The following is a 22,801-nucleotide window of genomic DNA, read 5'->3' as shown; positions in this document are numbered from 1 at the left end:
AGATAGAACTGCCTGCATTGTATTCATCCAAGAAGTGCCAGCTTGGCCCCGTAACTGTGGGTGCCATGCATGGCCCTGGCACCGAAATTTGTGGGTGCCCGGCCCCTTCATGGGGAATTTTGTGGGTACCTGGGCACCCAGGGCCCCAGGGAGTTGGCACTTATGAGATCTAAACCATTACCAGTAACACCTTGAAACATGGGATGCCAACAAGGTGAACATAATCATTAGAACAGTGTGGAATACAAACTAAAAATTGCTTGAACTTGGATTTTTCCACAGTTAAAAATCATTCAGGGATAGTAGTGAATATAAATGGTGCAAGGATGTTTGCACTGCAGGCCACACAGGTATGTTTCCATGTACACAGGACCATCACATGCTTGATTATATAATCCTTGGAATATAAAATGTGATTTATGAAATCCTCATAAAAATCCCTCATGCAATATCAAAATGACAGAGGAAGTTTCTTAATATATATTACAAGCAGCCAGAAGACTGCACAATTGTAAGCCTATGCATGGGAACAGAGAAAAGACATCATTCGTACATCCATTTCTACTCCAAGTCTTTCCACTTTCTCTAGGGCAATAACAGAAAACCTGTGGCCCTTCAGACATTAATGGACTACAGCACCTGTCTTCCCTTACTATTGGCCGCATAGGCCATACTGATTGGGGCTAAAGTGGCTGGAGTCCAACCACTTTCAGAGCATTCCTCATCCCTCCTCTATGGTTTACGCCAGAGACCTAATTCTTCTGGGACCATTTTCTTGCTCAGTATCACAGTAAGCCCAGGTGTTGCTCCTGAATTAATAAACAAAAAGATGTGTGATGACACCTACAGATACACTTTCTTCATCTGCTCTGTCCCTTGTGAGCAGAATGCTTTGGGGTATCTAACTGTGATCTCTGCAATTATGTAAAATTATGGTGATCTGCCTTCTAGCCAAGGATGGCAAGGCTTTTTTAGTGACCACTCTCACAATAAGCAGCCATGTCCCTGGCTTTTTCAGACTGTGGAGTGACAGATTGGACGAACTAGGTTGCTAGGGTTTTACAGGCCATAAAGTATCACTTTTGGCTAGCAGAACTGGAATACTCAGTGACCACTTGCTGTAAATTGATTGGACACTTATGAATTAGATCGGAGGAGTGGATTTTGCTGCACCCTGAGTGGTGCAATGCTGATTTTGTTGCTGTGGCTGCTGCTTGTATGGTCGGTGCTTCTTCCCCTAACTGATTGCAAGGCACTTCCCTTTACTTGCACCATAAGTGATCCCCTCCAGATCCCACATGATTATTATCAGTCAGGTGACCTCATCATTGGCAGCATCGTGTCTCAGTCTCTCCCCTTTTCTGACTTTGTGAACTTTGATCAACATCCCAATGAAATGCTTTTTGAAGAACCCCTGTAAGGAATTTCTTGTTTCCTATAAAAGCATTTATAGACAGGCTATAATAATCCCATTCCCATTTATTTATTATTTATATTTTATTTATGCATTTTACATATCTTAGTATATGAGTTATGCAGTTGCCATTGTTTATCTTACATTCTTTGACTTCTATGCACATCCCTATGTGGGGTCTTATTTAGTCTTTGTTAAGCTGCATCTCCTTATTTAACACCCTTCTTCTGCTTATATTACTGCTGCTCATATATCTAATCCCACTTGGAATTTTATATGATTGTTATATTACTTTAAATATTTGTCAAAGTATTCCTACTCTTCTTTTATATCTGATTCATTCTGATTTCTTTTCTTTGCAGTTAACATTGCTAGCTCCGCGAATTCTCTTAGCTTACTCTGCCAGTCTATTTTTGCGGGACTATTTTTGTCCTTCCACCTTTGGGCATAAATGATTCCGGCTGCTGTTATTGCATAGAGGAAAATGCTAAGTACTTTCTTGGGTATTTCCCCCTCTACTATACTCAATAAAAACATCTCTGGTTTCTTGGGAAATGAGACCCTTAACATCTTCTTTAGTTCTGAGTATATCATCATTCTTTGGCTTTCTTTACCCATGTGAGATATCCATGGGTAAAGTTCTTGTAATCCCTAAGTGTAAATAATGTTTGAAATGTCTCTTTGATATCAGGAAAATATGCTTTTCCTGTATCCTTGCAATATATATAATTATACATACATACATATATACATACATACATACATACATACATACATACATGTATGTTTAAGAGACTAGTTAGTTCCTTTCTCAGTTTGCCATCCCCCTTTTATCAGCTCCACACACCAACAATTTCTCTGCCAGAACACATTTCTCCATGGTTTTCACAATATCCACTTGATTTTATCATCAGTTTGTCTGTCTCTGCTGTCATATACTCTCCTTTCTTTATTTTGTTCCAGATATAAGGAGATAGCCAGTGCTAGTCCTACTCAAATAGATTCAATGAAATTAATAGACATTTCTAATTTAGGGTTAGTCATCTAGTTTCATACAACCCATAATGATTTTGACAAATTAACAGTCCAAAAGTAATTTTACAGCATAAGCTAAATTTTCAGAGTGAATGGTATCCTTTCATAGATTATTAAAGGGGTTGATATAATAACAGTACCATTCATATATTTGTTTCATTATTTATTTATTGTGTTAGTCACCTAAAAGAGGGCATTATCAATATGCAAACATGTTAAAAGAAAATGACTAAAACAATTAATTGTGTTTCTAAAGTATAAATGTACATCATTTCTTTTGAGGTGAAGGCAGAACTGACAATTCTGCCTTCTCAAAAGTTGGACAAACTTTGTGCTGCTTAATGTGGACAGAGCTTCAGAAAATGAACAGAATGCCTACCTCTCTATGTTAATTTTTTAAAAAAGATATGTCATGAAGAAAAACAGATGTCTCTGCAAGAACAGTGTGGACTTGTGGATTCATGATAGCTCAGATATTCATGTTATATGGCCTATGTTCTGATTGCAGCGTAGTGATAAAAAACTACCAGCATGTCCTGGCTTTGGTGTTTGCAGTCAAAGAGATCAATGAGAATCCCAGGATCTTGCCAAATGTTACACTGGGATTCCACATCTATGACAGCTACTTCAATGAAAAGATAACTTACCAGACTACCCTAAATCTTCTCTTTCAAGTGAAAAGGATGGTCCCCAACTACAACTGTGACAAACAGAAGAATCTGATAGCTGCTATTGGGGGACTTGAGTCTGAAACCTCTCTTTACATGACCACCATCTTAAGCAACTATAAGATTCCTCAGGTGGGCTATGTATGCGAAGCATGTGATATTTTGCAGATAGAGTATATAGAAAAATGCTTAAGAAAAGAGGAGGTATATTGTTATGGCATAAACTACATCATTACAAACTACATCTTTGCTCTCAAGGCATAGTGTCACTCACCCCTGTGTTTGCTCAGCATTGTAAGATAGGGAGTCTGGTACTAATAGCACCAGAAAATGCAGAAAAACTAGTTCGAAATTCTAGTGAAAAAAATATGAGGAAATGGATGAAGAGAGGACGAAACATTATTCTCTCCTTTCAACCTTTCTGAAAGTTCACAATATTTGACTTGGTTTCAACAATACATTTCTTTTTGTAGCTCTCTTATTTCCTGTTTGGTCCTTCTCTGAGTGCTACAAACCAGTTCCCTTTCCTCTATCGGGTGGTCCCCAATGAAGAGAATCAGTACTTGGGAATTGTCAAACTACTTCTGCATTTCCAGTGGACTTGGGTTGGAATTTTCACATCAGATGATGACAAAGGCGAAAGTTTTGTACAGCTCTTGATACCCAAACTCTCCCAGAATGGCATCTGCTTGGGTTTCACTGATAGAACACCAGCCCTGACAGACTTTTCTCAATTAATGGATAGGTACCAAGTGGAAGCGGATAGGCTTTGCCTTGTTAACGACACTAAAGTGAAAACAATTATTGTGTTTTCAGAAACTATGTCTATATTGCGTTTGATATATTTATTGTATCAAGTGGAAAGAGATAATATGGCCGAGACGTCCCTTGGCAGAGTGTGGATCATGACAGCCCAATGGGACTTTCCAGCAGTACAGTTTCACAGGAGCTGGAGTATAGATATCTTTCAGGGAGCCTTGTCTTTTGCAGTTCACACCAATCAGCTAGAGGACTTTCAAAATTTCCTTAAGACATTAAATCCTCATTCACTGAATCAAGATGGTTTTATAAAGGACTTCTGGCAGCAGGCTTTTGACTGCTTACTTTCAGATTCTCAAGTGGCTGCAGAAAGCGATGGAATTTGCACAGGGAAGGAAAAGCTAGACAGCCTTTCTGGACCATTTTTTGAAATGAGCATGACTTCTCAAAGCTATAGTATATACAATGCTGTTTATGTGATAGCCCATGCTTTACATGCTATGTACTCATTGAATCACAAGAAAAGAGGGGTGACAGCACTTCCAACCCCACAACCATGGCAGGTATTACCTCATAACCAAAACATCTCTACAATCACAAAGCACCTTTAAGTCCAAATATGACCTGTGACGATGAGGTACAGAAAATTGAACATTTCCAGCTCTAACCTCTCAGCTATTCTTCTTATTGGATGAAAATATATATGTAGTGCAGGAATGCACACATTTCCTGTCACTCTGTTGGAGTAGCACATGGGCAGACATTTATTGTTTCTGGAGAATGAATGAACCCACATCTTTCTTTTATTATAGTCTCCTAAAATAATGGGCTTGAAGCATGACCTATGTCAACAAGGAGTTCTGTCTTCAGTTTTGTGGGTCCAACTTGATGGAAACCTGCTCATACAAGAAGTTAGACAGGGACCATCCCCACTGATTTTAAGATGCATGATTAAAACAATTTCATTTCAGGATGCCTTTGGATTAAGAATGCTTCCCTGATGTTTTTTATATATATATATATAGAGAGAGAGTTAGTTCAGTTCACATTTTTGAGACTTTTAATTTCTGAGGTTTTTTCATTTGTTAAGTTTTATTTATGTTTTACATGTTGTATATTGCATTTTTTCCCATTCTAAGCTGCTTTGAGACCTAGATGGTGACAAGTGGGTTTTTTATTTTATGAAAGATAAATAAATACAAATTGATGGCATTGCCTCTCTCAACAAAGGCATGATCAAGGATGATTTGTTTATCCTCAATAGAAAAGAACACAGATGTGTACTTATGTTTATTTGCTTACTTCTTTAGTCATATCCTGCCTTTCTTCCATCATGAAAGTCGCATAAACTAAGAAGGGATTGACAAGTAGTTTCCCATCTAGGTACTGAATATATTTGTTCACCTTTAGGATGGTGGCTGCATTGTGTGCTGTCAGACTATGTACTTGAGCCCAACTGGTTACCGGCCTAATTGGTGACTACAGGCATCAGTAAAACAAGAGATCTACCAAGACAGCATTAGGTATCACCATCTCTTGTCTGAACCTGCCTATCCATTCAGGTCATTTGTGTAAGCAGTGCTGTGTATTTTCTCATCATCTGAAATGCAGTGGGTAGATTTCCAAAGCAATGCCTTCTTTGTGGGGATGTCTAATCTGTAGAACTTCTTCTCAAGTGAAGCCTCACATTACCCCTTCTCTGCTCAAGTTAAGATGATAAATGACAGTGCTTCTTCTTCATTTGATATTTGAATCATAGTTGTCACCCTTGATAGGCCTCTTTTTATAGTGCTGCTTCTGGTTTGTATTGATATATCTGCTTATGTTTTTTATAGTTTGAATATGCTCTATCTTTTTTAACGTTACTGTTAGGCTAACTCTTAGATAGAAAATGTAAGATAGCAGTATTTTATATGACAATGAACAAAGAAAATTGAGTAAAGCATGAATTATTATTATTATTCCTCTTTGATTATAGCTTCATCCCTTCTTGAGGAGAATCACTTTCAACAACAGTGCTGGGGATCAGGTTTCTCTGGATGAGCGAGGTGAATTAGAAAGCAGATTTGATATTATAAACTGGATTACTTTCCCGAATAGGTCTTTCTCAAGGGTGAAAGTAGGAAGGATTGATTCATGGGCCTTACCAGAAAAAAAGTTTTCTCTTCATGAGGAGATCATCACATGGCACAAGATGTTTAACCAGGTAGTGTCTGACTTTTGGTTCTTTTGGAAGAAAAAACCAAACTCATGAGTAATGACTGACCCAGGAGCAATCCTGGATTACTCATTTATTTATCCAATGTTTAGGTCTTTAAAGCTATTTACAAACATATTTGAATAGAGCTGCTACTGCTCTTGGAAGGCACAAGCATCCGTATAGTTCTCCAATGTAGAGCAAAGGAACACCCTCCCTCACAGGTCCTCCGACAAATACTGGTGTATGTGTGTGTGTGACAGAGAGAGAGAGAGAGAGAGAGAGAGAGAGAGAGAGAGAGAGATTGTATTGACACAATTAACATCACACCCAATTTGGACTTTTGGTTCTTTGAAGAAAAGGGAAAATCATTGATTCAAGCTATCATTGCTTTCAACAAAAATTATCTGATTACAAAAGGAACAAAGCATTTTCAATAATATAGTTTTAGTATATATTAATAGCTCATAATGGCCTCTATGCACAGATATTGATTTCTGTGGCTCTATACATTCCAAGGACACTCACTCTAATTGTTAAAGCGATTAACAGATAGAAAGTGATTTGTAAACCTATTTTCTCTTAAAATGTACAGTTCTAAACACTGTTTGTTTGTTTTTTGAGCTGAGAGTGCATCAAAATATTCAGGGAGTGCAAAGCTGTAGTTAAGTAAGTCCCCCTTCAAGTCTATTTGTCCATGTGCTAAGATGGAATTTCGTGTCTCCCTAGTGTTTCCCTAGTGCCACTGGGTGTTTCATTTCCAGTGCAAATAGTGTATTGGGAAGGGATGACATTATGACCACACAGAGAGAAAAAGATGGTTTTTCTCACCTCACTCAGCTCATGCTCACTTGTGCCCCCCCTTTTTTACATTTATTAAGATATGCACATCAATCACATTCACCCAATTAATATATTTAGCTTGAGCTGTCATAAATTGTAAGTCTTTTGCCTTTACAAGGCACCAATGGACACAGCACCAGACTAGTGGGTGTTTTCACTTTTGTGTACTTTCTGAGGCATGTATGAGAGCATGAAAATATGAACGTGCTTTCCTGATTCCATTAGTTGTACATTAAAGCATGCTCTAAGCTTATCCTGTCTTGCATTCATGGATAGATGCCTCCCTCTTCAGTGTGTAATGACAACTGCCGTCCAGGTTCTGTTAGAAAAAAGAAAGAGGGGGAGCAGTTCTGTTGCTATGATTGTGACCCATGTCCAGAAGGGAAGATTTCTAACAAAAATGGTAAGTGTCCGCCATATTATCATATTAAAATTAGTGTTCTTAGGTTTTCCTTACCTTCTGTAAATATTAAATTAGGTTTGTGTGCATATATTAGCAACTTTAAAATATACTCAGCAATGTTAACTATTGTATTAAAGGGTGGGTATGTTAACAGCACACATCATAATGAGCTATTTCACTATTTGTGGGCGGGGGTGAGTTGAGAGTGAAGTTGCACATACTGTCCTTCCTGTGTATGAATTCAGCTTAACAAAGGCCAAAGGGAGGAGTGCTTTCTAGATCTTGGGACTCTTATCAGTTTGTGCTCTCTCCCCAAGCCATATTCCTCACCCCATATAATCACTGTCATCCGCTTACCTTCATGTCCTCCATGATTGCTTTGCCTGGCTAGAATGTGTCCTTCAATTATGAAAATGCTTCTTGCCTGTCTAGATGGAGATGTGTGTATGTGTAGAAACCTTTTGAACTTGGCACAGCTGGAATAAATATAAATGTAAGGGTTACATCTGTTTCTCCAGCTATTCTGACCTCCTAATGCAACTAAGTTTGTCTCTGGCCTCACCTACCACTGGAATGAAGCCCAAAAAGATTACTCATGAGGGACCATGGCCCCCATACTGACAATATTGAAAATGTGTAAGAACCATTCTATAGAATTGTAAATATTGCTTTTCAAGGGTACTTCAGAGAAACCTACATACTTGTTTCAGAGATGTATGTATCATCATCTCCACAACATAATGCATTCTTTCTTTTCTAGGAATGGACAATTGTATTGAATGCCCAGAAGATCAGTATCCAAATGAAGACCAAGATGGATGTCTACCAAAGGCTTTAAATTTTTTAGCTTACAATGATGTTTTGAGCATCACTTTAGCTTTCATTGTATTTTCATTTTCTGTGATCTCAGCTTTGGTGCTAGTGATGTTCATTAAATACCACAACACTACCATTGTCAAAGCCAACAACCGAGGGCTCAGCTACACTCTGCTCATTGCCCTCCTGCTCTGCTTCCTCTGTTCTTTCCTGTTTATTGGGAAACCTCAAACTGTAACCTGCCTCCTAAGGCAAACAGCTTTTGGCATCATCTTCACTGTGGCTGTTTCTTCTGTGCTGGCAAAAACAATTACTGTGGTTTTAGCGTTCATGGCTACAAGGCCAGGATCCAGGATAAGGAACTGGGTGGGGAAAAGACTGGCAGCTTCTATTGTTTTCTCCTGTTCCTTCATTCAAGGAGCTCTTTGTACTGTGTGGCTCTGTATTGACCCCCCATTCCCAGATTTAAACATGGAATCTTTGCCTAAAGAAATTGTGGTTGAATGTAATGAAGGGTCTGCCCTTATGTTTTATTTTGTTCTTGGTTACATGGGGCTTCTGGCTCTTGTTAGCTTTGTTGTGGCTTTTCTTGCTAGGTCTTTGCCTAACACTTTTAATGAAGCCAAGTTCATCACTTTTAGCATGTTGGTGTTTTGCAGTGTGTGGCTCTCTTTTGTTCCTACTTATCTGAGCACAAAGGGAAAACACATGGTGGCTGTGGAGATCTTCTCCATCTTAGCTTCTAGTGCTGGATTATTAGCTTGCATCTTTTTTCCAAAATGCTATATAATTGTCATGAAGCCTGAGCTAAACAACAAGGAACACTTAGCAAGAAGAAGGAAGTAGAAGGAAGTAGTTTATGTCATACATTTCTTCTGAGATATTGATGAGTCCCTCATTACTGATTTTGAATTCTGAGGAAAAGATAAGTAAAAGTTAGAAACTAGGATATTGTTCTTCACTTCTCTGATATTTATTATACTAGTTGAATTGGTCGCAACTGTTCCTGAGATATTTTCTTTTCCATTCAGGATCATTGTGCTATGGAACTGTAACCAAAAATACCCCACAAAAGTGTGATGTTACTAAGAACTCTGCGTATGAGATTGAGGACAAGAAAACAAGTGTGTCAAGTATGAGAGTTCCCTTTTCCCTTCTGGTAGCTCAATGACAAGAATTAACGAGCATATGGTAGATTTATAGTCCTTTTATTACAGCATTGTGTTAGAAGCACAAACAGGAACCCTCTGCACGGATATCAGTTACCTACTCTGACTCCTCCCCACTTTCGCAGCAAGAAGTGTGCCAACGGGAAGACCCTCCTTTGTTCTCTGACATGCTCAGATCTCTGAGTTCAGGGGGAGGGAGGGGGTTCTCCCCCACTCTCTATTGATGTATCGCCCAGCTGCTCCCTCCCTACTGGTTGCTTACCTACTGTCTTATAACTGGGTAGCTCTTCTCTCAACTGAGCAGCCTCTGTGCCTGCATGTCTCTCTGCTTCTGGAAATGCTGGAAGCAGGGTGGCGGTGACAAATATTTCCCCTCCTCTTCTGTTGGGAGCTGATCTTCCTGCAATTGCATCCCCCAATCTTTCAATTCAGATCAGCCCCTGACAGAGGATGGAGCAAGAATGGTATAAGAAATTTGGGTCACGCATTTGTGATAGATTTTTTGGTAAAGTTTTGCTTTCAGAAAATGGAAAATCTGAAAAGGAATCCTGCTTCAGTTTTTTTATATGTGAGAGTCATTGCACCCACCCACCAACTGACCAAAGACCTAGTATGTAGAGGCTGTTTTTTGTTTCTGCTTCCTAAGTGCATTCAGGATCTTAGGAAAGCTTTTAGTTACAAAAGAAAATTCAACAAAGAAATTAAAATTGAAGTACACAGAAAAATATGTACTTTACATACAAATTTCATATAATTTGAATTTAAACTTTTGTGGACACTTTCATAAAATGTAACAGGGCATACCTATGATTAAGTGCTAGCAAAACTTCAAAACCATAAACCTGAAGTTTTGAACTATGATGAGGTTTCCCAACATCACAATTTCCTTACAGAGTCTTAACTCTGTGATAAGAAAAAAATCGAATTAATAAGTGAGAATTACAACATTATATACAGCAAAAAGAGGAAATATCCACATACCTGGTCTGAAACAATAAACTGTTCATTAATCATTCATTAGAGCAGCTTTTCAACTCAACTTACTGCTTACTGTAGCCTATTTTATTCTCAATGTGGATCATTAAAGCTAGGGTGATCACATGAGGATTTCTCTTACATCTCTTAAGATTCAGCTGTGTGAAAACTCTGATATTTGATTTCACTGCCATGACCAAGGATAGACTTGGCTTCCTGGAGCTTCAGGGCACCAGTGTTGTCCACTCACCAGCACAGAGGCAAATGCCTAAAGAACATGTGGGCAACTCACAGCCCTGGTGAGTCTGGTGAATGTTACCCACAGCTGCTGACCTTCCTGCCTCTGCAAAATTTTGTGTTGTGATTCTGGTGGGGAGAACAGACACAGGAAGTGCCACCCTGCTCATTTATATCACACTAGCTCCAGTCTGCCCAAAAGCTGCTGGGGGGAAGTGGGAAGCATAATTTACATAAGCAGGAGGGGGTGCAGGGAAGGGTCTAGTCACATGCTGCCTTGTATGTGCAAATTGCACGCTTACTAACCAGGTGTGTGTGTGTTGGAATCTAGACAATAACATGGCATATAAAAGACAAACACACAGACAACAGTGAGGTGGGAAATGCAGGTGGAAAAGGCTTTTTTCTTTCCATGAACAGAAGGGATTTTGAGCACTGTAGAAAGGATCTGCATATATGTTAAGAGGATGAAAACGAAACAACCTAGTGCTATACTAGAGCTTAGCACAAGAAGCCCAACTTCAACCTGGTAGAAGTTAGAGGAGAAGAGCTTCAGTAATGATGGGATTTCACAGAAGAACTGATTGACAGCATTAGAGCAGAAGTTTCTCCCAATATGTAACATGGAACATAAAAGACAAATATTTCACACAATCACTACCATGCATATACAGGCTCCTTTGCACATAATTGACTCATATTGAAATAGGTTGCAAATAGCAACCTAGTGATCATATGCCACTAGGAGGCCAAATATGAAGTTCCAGATAACACAAAATTGAAATTGTTTCAAGTTCCATGGTGGCATTTTTTGTGTAGCTGCTTTAGGTTATGACTGGTCATGTATTCCTTGGGTCATCTGAGAGTCTTCTAACTTCACCATTGTCCATACTATCTGGGGATAATTCCACACCACATCCTAGTGCTGTACCTGACTCCATAAACAAAAATTATGAGATTACAACTAATAAATAAGTTTTCTTCAGCTGCTCTGTTCTCTATGAGCAGAATGCATTGGGGACCTAATTATGAACCCTGCAATTATCTAAAATTATCTAAAATTATGGCAATATTCTTCCTTGCCAAAGATGGCATGTATTTTCAGTGACCAGTCTTATAAAAAGCAATCATGATGAAAACAGGTATGAAATGTGCCTTTGTTTTTCAGACTGCAGGGTGGCAGACTGGACAAGCAGTGCTGCTGGGAGTTTTATAGGATGCCAAGTGTCACCATTAACCAGTAGAATGTAGAGACATTGTGACTGTGTGCTCTAAATAGGGGAACATTGTATACTAAATAAGTAGGTTGGAGCAGTGGATTTTGTTACAGAAGAAAGAGATTCACACCTACAGTTGTAATGCTGATCTTGTTGGTGTGCCTATTGATCGTATGGTTGGTGTTTCTTCCCCTATCTGATTGCAAGGCACTTCCCTTTACTTGCAACATGAGAGATGCCCTCCAGATCCCACATGAGTATTATCAGCAAGGTGTCCTCATCATTGGCAGTATATTTTCACAATTCTTCTCCTTTTTTGACACTATATCCTTCAAGCAACACCCCAATTTAAGGTTTATTGAAGATGTCCTGTAAGGAAATTAACATTTTACTCCCAAAAATATTCATGGTCACACTCTAAAAATCACAGGTAGATAACAGAAAGACAGTGTTATATCTAGGTTTGGTCATACTCAGATAAGAATCACTGGAATCAATGCATTTGAGAAACTTTAGTACATTAATTCCAGTGGGTCTACTGTGAATATAGGCAGTTGTTTAGGAGTCTGCCATTTCTCTATAGATTTCTAAATATCCACCTGACCTCCTTATCAGCAGTACTCTGTTATATATCATATACTCTTCTCCTTTTTGTTTTTGCTTCCAGGGATATTTCAAGAATATATGAAATGGCACAAAATTATTATTAGTTCTTTCCATTTCTGGATTTCCCACAACTCTTTATTTCAGATTTATTTCATTGCCTTCTCTACAATCTGATTTTAAAATATGAACATGGAGGCAGAATTGATTGAAGGATGCTTTGATACAATTCCACCTTCACAAAAAGTTGACAAGCTCTGTCTTGCAGGGCATTGAACTACATAACCCTCTGAGTCCCTTCTATCTCTACAATTCCATGAGTCTAACTGTGCTCCTTTTATCAGCCAAACAAAGCATCTTGCAATACTAAAAAATAATTTAAAACAATTAACTCACCACAATATTTTTGCTTACATTTTTCATGTTTTTGAAGCTGTGTGTGTAGCTTGATTCTAAAGCTTTATACTCTACTGATGTGCATGCCAGAAAGCAGATGCCTGCGGAAGAACAATGTGAACATGGCAAGCAGTTCATGATATCTGGAACATTATTGTGATGTGATGTGGCCTATGCTTTCTTTACAGTGTAGTGACAAAATATTACCAGCATGTCCTAGCCTTGGTGTTTGCAGTGAAGGAGATTAACGAGGATCCCAAGATCTTACCAAATGTTACATTAGGATTACACATCTATGACAGCTACTTCAATGAAAAGATGACCTACCAGACTACACTGAACCTTCTTTTCAAATTGAAAGAAATGGTACCCAACTACAAGTGTGATACAAAGAAGAATCTGATAGCTGTCATTGGGGGACTTGACTCTGAAACCTCCCTTTGCATGGCTACCATCTTAGGCCCCTACAAGATTCCTCAGGTATGTATGCGAGGAATAGAGAAGCTTGTAAAGGAACATTGAGTGTGTGTGTGGGTGGGTGGGAATGTATTTATTGTTGTATATCTTGCCTGATGTGACGGTTCTTTGAATTTAAGGCCATTAAACTTGTTCCAGTGCTCTTTTTGTGGTAAACGGTAAGAGAAAGGGGCAGACACAAAGTAGGTTATATTAGAAATTTCTATCTCACTGACAGAGTCTCTCCTGAGTCACTATTTAGAACTTAGAAGTTAACAATCAGCATGATTTTCTCACTATGTAAGCTGCAGGAAAAATGCCGAAAGCACAGGTGCCTCTTTTACATCACCTTCATAAACCTAATGAAGGCCTTCGGCCTTGGAAGCCAAAAGGGACTCTGCACACTGCTCAACAAGACAGGGTTCCCATCTAAGCTTCACAAGAAGATTGTGTCCTTCCATCACCAGCAATTTCTTAATCGATTGTGAACTGAACAAGCATAGTGGCAAGTCAGCTACAGCTCACCTCCCCAAAAGGGTATGGGAGAATGTGATTCTAACTACCAATATCAAGATGAAGGTCTACCAGGATTGTGTGTTGCTTTATAGAAGTGAGTTGTGGACAATTTACAACCACCAGGAGCAATGCTTCAGTGCCTTCTACATGTGCTGCATCAGGGACACTTTGGGCATCACATGGCAGGACAGAGTGTCAAACAAACAAACAAATGAAAACAGCTCTCCCAAACCTTGCAGGAGTTGTTGTAAAGGTTTGACATGTTCTCAAGCCCTATCTGGGTAGGAACAGGCTTACTGTTCTAACTGATTTTAATATTGCATTTTCACAATGTTGTAATTTACCCAGGACCTTACAGTGAAGAGAGGGTAAGAATACCAATCAGTGAATGATTGTCCTGTGCGCCTACCCACAAGGAGTCGCGAATCCTATATGTTTTTCACAGTGGTGTATTGACTTAGCTCAAGAAAGGCCTTCTCATCATTTCTGCTTTTCACATCCTAGAATTTGGACAGAGACATTTCTGCCTTTACAAAATACTTTGGAGACTGCTTGAAGGATGAGTTAGAGTGTCATGTCCAATGTTTGCCGTAGAACTATGGAAAGGAATGGAACCGATCATTTTCAGGATCCTCAGCACTGCAAGATGCAGAGTCTGCTATTAATAGTCATAATATTTTAGAATACCATGAAGCAATGTAGACAAATCAGTTTCAAAACCCTTAAAAAATGAGAGAAATTGATGTGGGAGAGAAAAATAATAATATTTCTCCAGATAGCACTCTCTCAGAAAGCACACTACATTTCCGATCTGTTTTCAGCAATATGTCTTTATTTTATTTTCTTGTAGGTCTCTTATTTCTTATTTGGTCCTTCTCAGAGTATGAAAACCCAGTTCCCTTTCATCTACCGTGTGGTTCCTAATGAAGAGAATCAGTACCATTTGATTATCCAATTACTTCTGCATTTCCAGTGGACATGGGTTGGGATAGTTACATCAGGCAATGATAAAGGAGAGAATTTTGTGCAGACCTTGGTTCCAAAGCTTTCCCAGAATGGCATCTGTTTGGCTTTCACTGACATAATGCCATCTCCGACAGACTTTTCCAACTTGCTTAATGGGTACCATACATCAGAGGATATAGCCGGCTTTGTTAAAGACCAGAAAGCAAAAGCAGTTATTGTATTTGCAGAAACTGCAGCTATATTTCGTTTTATATTCTTGCTGTATCAAATACAAACAGTAAATATGGTAGACACATCTCTAGGAAGAGTATGGATCTTGACAGCTGAATGGGACTTCCCAGCACTACAGTTTCACAGGAGCTGGAGTATAGAAGTCTTTCAAGGAGCCTTGTCTTTTGCTGTTCACACCAATCAGATAGAGGAATTTCAACATTTCCTTCAGCCTTTAAATCCTTACTCACTCAGTGGAGACAGTTTTATCAAGGACTTTTGGCAGCAGGCTTTTGAGTGCTTACTTTCAGATTTCCAGGAGTCTGAAGAGAGCCATGGAACCTGCACCGGTCAGGAAAAGCTGGAGAGCCTTCCAGGACCATTTTTTGAAATGAGCATGACTCCCCAAAGCTACAGTATATACAACGCTGCCTATGTGTTAGCCCATGCTTTACATGCAATGTATTCATTAAATCTCAAGCACAAAGCAGTGGCAGCACTTCCAAACTCACAACCGTGGCAGGTAATTTGTAATTAAGCAAAGCATTTTGACAATCGTGAGAAAATGTGTAATACATGGCTGGCCTGAGGCAGACAACTCAGGTGGTTGAATCCTATGGGGCAGCAGCTCTGCGAGCTCCACACCCACTTTTACGACTGCTGCAAGACCCCAGTAAGTGAGGCTTCATTGGGCAATGGGGTTGGGCACCACATGCTTGTTTTGCGTCAGGTGGCAAAATGAGATGGGCTGACCCTGGCTAATATATATTTACTTCATCCAAAACACCATTAGCTTGTGGCTTAGAGGGTAAATTGTTGGCTTAGAGAGTAAATTGCTGGGTTTCAATCTCTTCCATAGCAATATATTTATTTGAATTTTATATCCTGCCCTTCATCACAATATCTCAGTGTGCTTCTTAGAATAAAACACAAGATAAAAACAGAAGTAAACAAATAATACAAAAATAATGAAACAATAACTGCAGCCCTTCCCACAAACTTATTTAAAAGGCTGTGGAATATCCATCAGCCCAAGGCCTGTTTGAATGGGAACGTTTTCGCCTGGCATCTATATATATATATAGAGAGAGAGAGAGAGAGAGAGAGAAGTTATTAGATGAACCTCCCTGGGGAGAGCATTTCACAAATAGGGAGCCACTACAGAAAAGGCCCATTTTCATGTTGTCACCCTCTGGACCTCTCGTGGTGGAGAAGGCACATGAATAAGTGCCTCAGATTATGAATGCAAGTCCCAGGGTGGTTTATATGGGGAGAGGTAGTCCTTGAGGTAGTACAGTCCTTAGCCATTTAAGTCTTTATAAGTCAGCACTTTGACTTGGGCCTGGAAGACAAGTGGCAGCCAGCAGAGTCAGGTCAGGATTGGTTTCATATGCTCAAAGCGTCTTGTCCCTGTTAGCAACCTGGTTGCTGAATTCTGCACCAGCGGAAGCTTCCACACCATCTTCAGAGGCAGCCCTATATTTAATGTGTTGCGGTAATCTAGCCTAGAGGTTATCAGAGCATAGACAACAGAAGTTAGGCTGGGCCACAAGCTGAAGCTGATGGAAGGCACTCTGCACCACTGAGGCCACCTAAGCCTCAAGTGAAAGCAGAGGATACAGAAATACCTCCAAGCTACGTACCTGATCCTTCAGAAGGAATGTAACCCCATCAAGAGCAGGCAGCCTCCCAGCCAGCTACCTTTATGTTTAAATACTGTGTTAACCACAGCACCAAACACCTAACTTTAATTTCCCAGTTTCCCCCCAGATAGATATGTGGTTGGAATGGCTGCGTGTCAGAATTCCTTGTTGTGAAGCTGATCCCTACAGAAAGCAGGACTGAAGTTGCTACCTATCAGCTTTGAGCATGTTGGATTGGTTGTGTGACTGAGTTCCCTGTGGGGAACTCAAACATACAACCAATCTCTGCAGAAAGCAGGTTCAACATCACAGCTGAGCAGCTGATAGACAATAACTGTAAACCTCAACTGATCAGCAGTGTTTTAAAGTACCACACGAGGCTCTTTGGAAGCCCTGAATGGTGCTTTGTGGTCCGAACAATCAATACCTGCTGTCAGTGTGATGTCAGCTGATTGACAGGTGTTCATTCCCAGCAGCCTGCTAAAATTGGCCCACAATTGACAAAGGAGATAAGGATGAGGCTTTCTAATCAGATTCAGTTTCCTTCCTGCTCCAAGCTTACCTGATACCAGGGTGGGATGGTGGGGGAAGAAAGAGCAGATGGCAGAGTGGGGTTTCTCACTGGCAGGTCAAGCTTATAGTTAGACAGAACAATCTTACCCAGGAAAGTATGTCCCCTTTCTGTTCTTTCCACCCCAAAATCAATGTAAGAGGTACCTAGCACAAAGGTTGTGGATAAATTTATGTGCTGTTCAAATTACATCTACTTTGGTTAAAAGGAAAATAAATTTTATGTAGTTTTTTTTATTTCCAAGAAGTTAATGGAGGACAGAAAAATGAGGCAGATGCCCCCATTTCCTGAGTCAACGGAGAAGCCTCCAAATCATTTCAGACTGAATCAAACTACATTGCAAAGCACTGATTCACATCTCAAATGAATCTTCTCATTGGCACATACTTTTGATTGTAACTATTGTTTTTATATAGTTGTTAAATTGTCTTGTATAGCTTGCTGGTTAGAAAAGTGGACTATAGGTATGACCAAAATAAGCAAAAAAAATTGAATGATGTTGTAAAAATATTTTTATGGTTGTCTCTTATTTTTTTTATTTTTAAAAAAAATAATTTTACCTCTTCAAATTTAGCTTCATCATTTCTTGAGGAGCATCTCTTTTAATAACAGCATTGGGGATCAGGTGTCTCTGAATGAAAAAGGTGAATTAGAAAGTGGATTTGATATTATAAACTGGATTACTTTCCCAAATCGATCTTTCATGAAGGTGAAAGTAGGGAGGATGAGTCCATGGGGTGGCAGACAGTTCACCATTAACGAAGAGATCATCACATGGCACAAAGTATTTAACCAGGTATGGTCTGACATTTGGTTTCAGGTACAAAATATCAGTGAATATTCTAGTATGAATCCTCAATGTATTTATTTATTTGCCAGATTTATATCCAATCATCTAGGTCTTTAAGGTGGTTTACAAGACTTCCGGGTTAGCGCCATCAAATATATTTGAAAATACTAACTCATGGGAAATTTTCACTTTAAAACATATGGAAACACTCATTCACAGTTCTTTAACCTGAGAGATTTCCAAATAAGTAATTTTAACAATTTAAAGTAGATCTCTGTGGAGAGTACAGAGCACCTGTCGTCAACTCAGCATAGGAAATGTTGTGAACTATTGGTATGTAATAAAGTAATATTTTGCAAACTGTTATGTCCTTTATTCAAACACTGGGTTGAAGCCTAGTGGAGTAATGTAGGACATGGAATCAATGAAGTTTTGGCTTTTTCCTCTTAGAGAACATGCTTGCCATATGAGGTTAGTGGGCCAAACTGAGTATGATGTTAATGGTTAGAATGCAATTAATGCACATATTCTTTAAAATGTAAATAGAGAACATACATGTGCTGAAGAGCAATGGGGCAGGAGGTTCAGCACAGAGTGAGGGTCATTATCAGTCCAGAGCACCACTCCTAGTTTGATCTGGCTGTTTCTGATTAATTTGCAATGTTAAAAAGCCCAAGGAACACATTTAAACGCATTTTCTCTTAAAATGAAAAAAAGGAAAATGTATTTCTTTAAGCTATTCATTTATAACACATATTTTAGTCTTTAGGGATTTTTAAAGATGTGAACTGCATTGAAACATTTATTAAGCTAGAAATAACTAGAAGGGGAATATATAGAGTAGTTCGTGTTTCATTTGTCCCTTGTCATATAAGTCACTAGCCTTCTATACGGCCTCAATGGAGCAAGCATTAGGACAGTGAAACTTTGTGTAATGTGCGTTGTAGGAGAGCACATCTCTTGACCCAGAAATGATGAACTTATTTTGCATCGAACCTGTATCCTCTCTTATGCCATTACTTTCAATGTGATTGATCCATGGAGATAAGAATACACAACAGGTGTGCACCAGTCACAAGATTCATCTAGTATCTGTATTTTGCAGATACAGCCTCTTCACCATGGAAAAAAGTTATTGCTTCACTGAATCCCATAGGGGAAGGGGTGGTCAAAAGAGGTCATAGATCCTCATGAAAGAGTTGGGTAGGGAAAATGACATGGCCCAGTAAAAACCCTGTTACTCCAAGAATCATAGATGTGGGTGGGCTTCTTCCTACCCCACGGAGTTTTGGGAATACAGCTACTTTTTGTTGGGATAGATCTCTCCATGAGGAAGAGCCATAGCTTATTGGTAGAACATCTGTTTAGTATGCAGGCAGAAGACAAGACTGAGCTAGATGGATCAATGTATCTATCAGTAAATGGCAGATTCCTATGATTCTTTCCTATGTTCCCCCTGCAAAGAGATAATGATGGTTGTGAAAACAAATGCAAAATACAGTATATTCATGTGAAAAACAATGCAGCCCTTGCTTTAGAAATGTGGCAATTTTTATGCAACCTAGTACCAGAGTGACTCAGACCATTAGAGCGTTCATGATCCAGCTCAATACACCCTCAATTTGGGCATGAGAAAAACTCAGACCACTCCTATTTGCCTTGTAATCTAGGTAGCACACAACCAATTGATGCACATCCTCAGTATACTAGCCCTTTCCTTCATTGCATTTCTGAATAGACACCACCTTCTTCTGTGTGTAATAACGTGTGTCATCCAGGGTTTGTGAGAAAAAAGAAGGAGGGGGATTCTGTTGCTACGATTGTGACCCATGTGCAGAAGGGAAGATTTCTAATCCAAAAGGCAAGTGTCAACCATGTTATCCCATGAACATGACTCCCCCTTCACCACCAGTGGCTCAGTTAAGTTTGTGTGGATTTATTTTATTTTTTAATCATTTTTATTGAGTTTATAACAATATCTGCAATCATTACAATACATTCAAGTTTTACTTTCCCCCTTTCCCTACTGACATCCATCAACTTCCATCCCTGGTTTATTACCTCTCATATTACAATCTGCTGTTTGTGTGGATTTAGATGATAAAGCTTGAAGTGTTAAACTTTATATTTAGATATGGGAATTTTGAAGGCATATGAACATGCAGAAGTCTCTTTCTGCATGATTGTGAACATTGCTTTTCCAGTATTCTGTATAGTTCAGACATCTACCCATGTGCTAGTTTCATTGACTGAGTTGTGATCATGCCTTTTCCTCTACAGATATGGGCAATTGTATAAAATGCCCAGAAGATCAGTATCCAAATGAAGACCAAGATGGATGTCTCCCCAAGATGTCACACTTTCTGTCCTATGATGAAAATTTGAGCATCACTTTAGCTTTCATAGCATTTTCATTTTCTGTGATCACTGCTTTGGTGCTTAAAATATTCATTAAATACAAGGAAACTCCCCTTGTTAAAGCCAACAATCGTGGCCTCACGTACACTCTGCTCATCGCCCTTTTGCTTTGCTTCCTCTGCTCCATGCTGTTCTTTGGAAGGCCGCAGAAAGTAACCTGCCTCCTTAGGCAAACAGCTTTTGGCATCATCTTCACTGTGGCTGTTTCTTCTGTGCTGGCAAAAACCATCACAGTGGTTTTAGCATTCATCGCCACAAAACCAGGATCCAGGATAAGGAACTGGGTGGGGAAAAGACTGGCAGCTTCTATTGTTTTCTCCTGTTCCCTCATTCAAGGAGCTCTTTGTACTGTGTGGCTCCTTACTGCTCCCCCATTCCCACATTTGGACATGGACTCTTTGGCTAAAGAAATTGTGGTTGAATGTAATGAAGGGTCTGTCCCTATGTTTAATTCTGTTCTTGGGTACCTGGGGTTTCTGGCTCTTGTCAGCTTTGTTGTGGCTTTTCTTGCTAGGGCATTGCCCAGTACTTTCAATGAAGCCAAGTTCATCACTTTCAGCATGTTGATGTTTTGCAGTGTGTGGGTCTCTTTTGTGCCAACTTACCTGAGCACAAAGGGAAAATACATGGTGGCTGTGGAGATCTTCTCCATTTTAGCCTCTAGTGCTGGATTATTGGGCTGTATCTTTTTTCCTAAATGTTATATAATTGTCATGAAGCCTGAACTGAACAGCAAGAAGTACTTAGGAAGGAGAATGAAGTAGATGTTAGTAGCTTGGGTCATACATTTCTTCTGAGATCCTCACGTGAGTTCTTTACTGGTTTGGAATTCTAAGCTGAAATCTTTTCTTCATTGAGGTTTAAAAACAGATGATCAGTGCTCAAGGATTTAGGAACTCATTTACAGATGTTGTTTGGTCTCCATTTTTGGAGTGTAGAAATAAATAGAAGCTATCAGAGGTACAGCTATCTTACATCAACCCATAGTACACCACAACTTACTTTCTCTTTTGGAATGGATTTTTGTTTGTTTCCCCCCCAACTAGACAAAGGTAATGGCCAGTTCAATAATCCAATAACTTCTGTTTCCAAAATGCAAAATGCAAATTCCAAAAATTCCTACAGGTAATTGGCTAATTCATTCTGTAAGCCACATATGAGAGACTACTTGGGCCAACCTGGATCTGACATTAAATAATATGAATATGAAATATCAATATTTATATGTTTAAATTAGGGTTGGTGGAATATTCTTACTGTTAATATCAGCTGAATTGGTTTTGTTCATTTTCTATTGATGATCATCAGGTTTCAAAATAACCTTTTTTTGTTAGGAGAGTTATGGAGGATCTTAGTACAACACATTTTAATGAACTAACTGTCCTTATAGAATAGTAATGAAGTTGGGGTATATTAATTAATCCCACAGCGACTAAAACAAATAATTCAGTGCTTTGAATGACTGCAGAACATATTTGAGGTTGTAGAAAATAATGTTGGAGCCTTACCACTCTCAAGGGAGCTAGGAGACCAAATACAGTGGTACCTCGGATTAAGAACTTCATTCGTTCTGGAGGTCTGTTCTTAACCTGAAACTGTTCTTAACCTGAGGTACCACTTTAGCTAATGGGGCCTCCCACTGCCGCCGCACCGCCACAAGATTTCTGTTCTCATCCTGAAGCAAAGTTCTTAACCCGAGGTACTTTTTATGGGTTTGTGGCGTCTGTAACCTGAAGCGTCTGTAACCCGAGATACCACTGTATCATCAAAATGAACTAAAATAGCCTAATAATACATTAATGTTTGACTCTATTAAGGAAATCTGAAGTGGGCCATGTGTGTTTGTCCTCATTCTTCCTTCATGCATATAAAGGTGACATGGAATGGATTTAGAAATATTTTTAAAAGTTATTGATTTTAAATAGGTTTCCATTTTCCTTCCCCTATGTTTGCATACACATTATAAGAAAGAAATTTGATGAGAGTCAATGTAATTTAAATGAAATTTAAATGAATAAATTTAAATGAAAAGTATTAAACCCCTGATGAAATCTGTGAATGTCAGCTGTTAGTGGATTTGATATCCCGCTTTATCACTACCCAAAGGAGTCTCAAAGCGGCTAACATTCTCCTTTCCCTTCCTCCCCCACAACAAACACTCTGTGAGGTGAGTGGGGCTGAGAGACTTCAAAGAAGTGTGACTAGCCCAAGGTCACCCAGCAGCTGCATGTGGAGGAGCGGAGACACGAAACCAGTTCACCAGATTATGAGCCTACCGCTCTTAAGCACTATACCACACTGGGTCATGTTATGATGTCAATCACATGTTTTGTGACAGAAGCATTCCTGACATTTACTGGAATATCGTCCCTTTAGTTGGTGACTATAACTCAGCATACCCAGAAATTACATAACATTTTACAAAGAAGCAGAGCTACAAATAATGAACTGATTTTCACACTTTTTTGCATATATTATGTCATTTAACAGAATTTGAAT

General features: G+C 39.2%; 1 protein-coding gene and 1 pseudogene across 1 annotated transcript; both read left to right on the top strand.

The window, feature by feature from the left end:
- Nucleotides 1-326: 326 nt before the first annotated feature.
- On the top strand, nt 327-8,981 carry LOC128398753 (vomeronasal type-2 receptor 26-like). The gene is made up of 8 exons (XM_053360005.1): nt 327-350; nt 1,292-1,416; nt 2,378-2,449; nt 2,958-3,249; nt 3,591-4,439; nt 5,855-6,082; nt 7,193-7,319; nt 8,080-8,981. Exons 1-8 carry the CDS (start codon nt 327-329, stop codon nt 8,979-8,981), a joined length of 2,619 nt encoding a protein of 872 aa, XP_053215980.1.
- Nucleotides 8,982-10,471: 1,490 nt separating this feature from the next.
- On the top strand, nt 10,472-21,066 carry LOC128398752 (vomeronasal type-2 receptor 26-like; annotated as a pseudogene).
- The last annotated feature ends 1,735 nt before the right edge of the window (nt 21,067-22,801 follow it).

Source organism: Podarcis raffonei, chromosome 13, assembly GCF_027172205.1.
Source record: "Podarcis raffonei isolate rPodRaf1 chromosome 13, rPodRaf1.pri, whole genome shotgun sequence".
Classification (NCBI taxonomy): Eukaryota; Metazoa; Chordata; class Lepidosauria; order Squamata; family Lacertidae; genus Podarcis; species Podarcis raffonei.
Note: the sequence above shows the minus strand (reverse complement) of the source record. Positions and strands in the feature narration are given on the sequence as shown.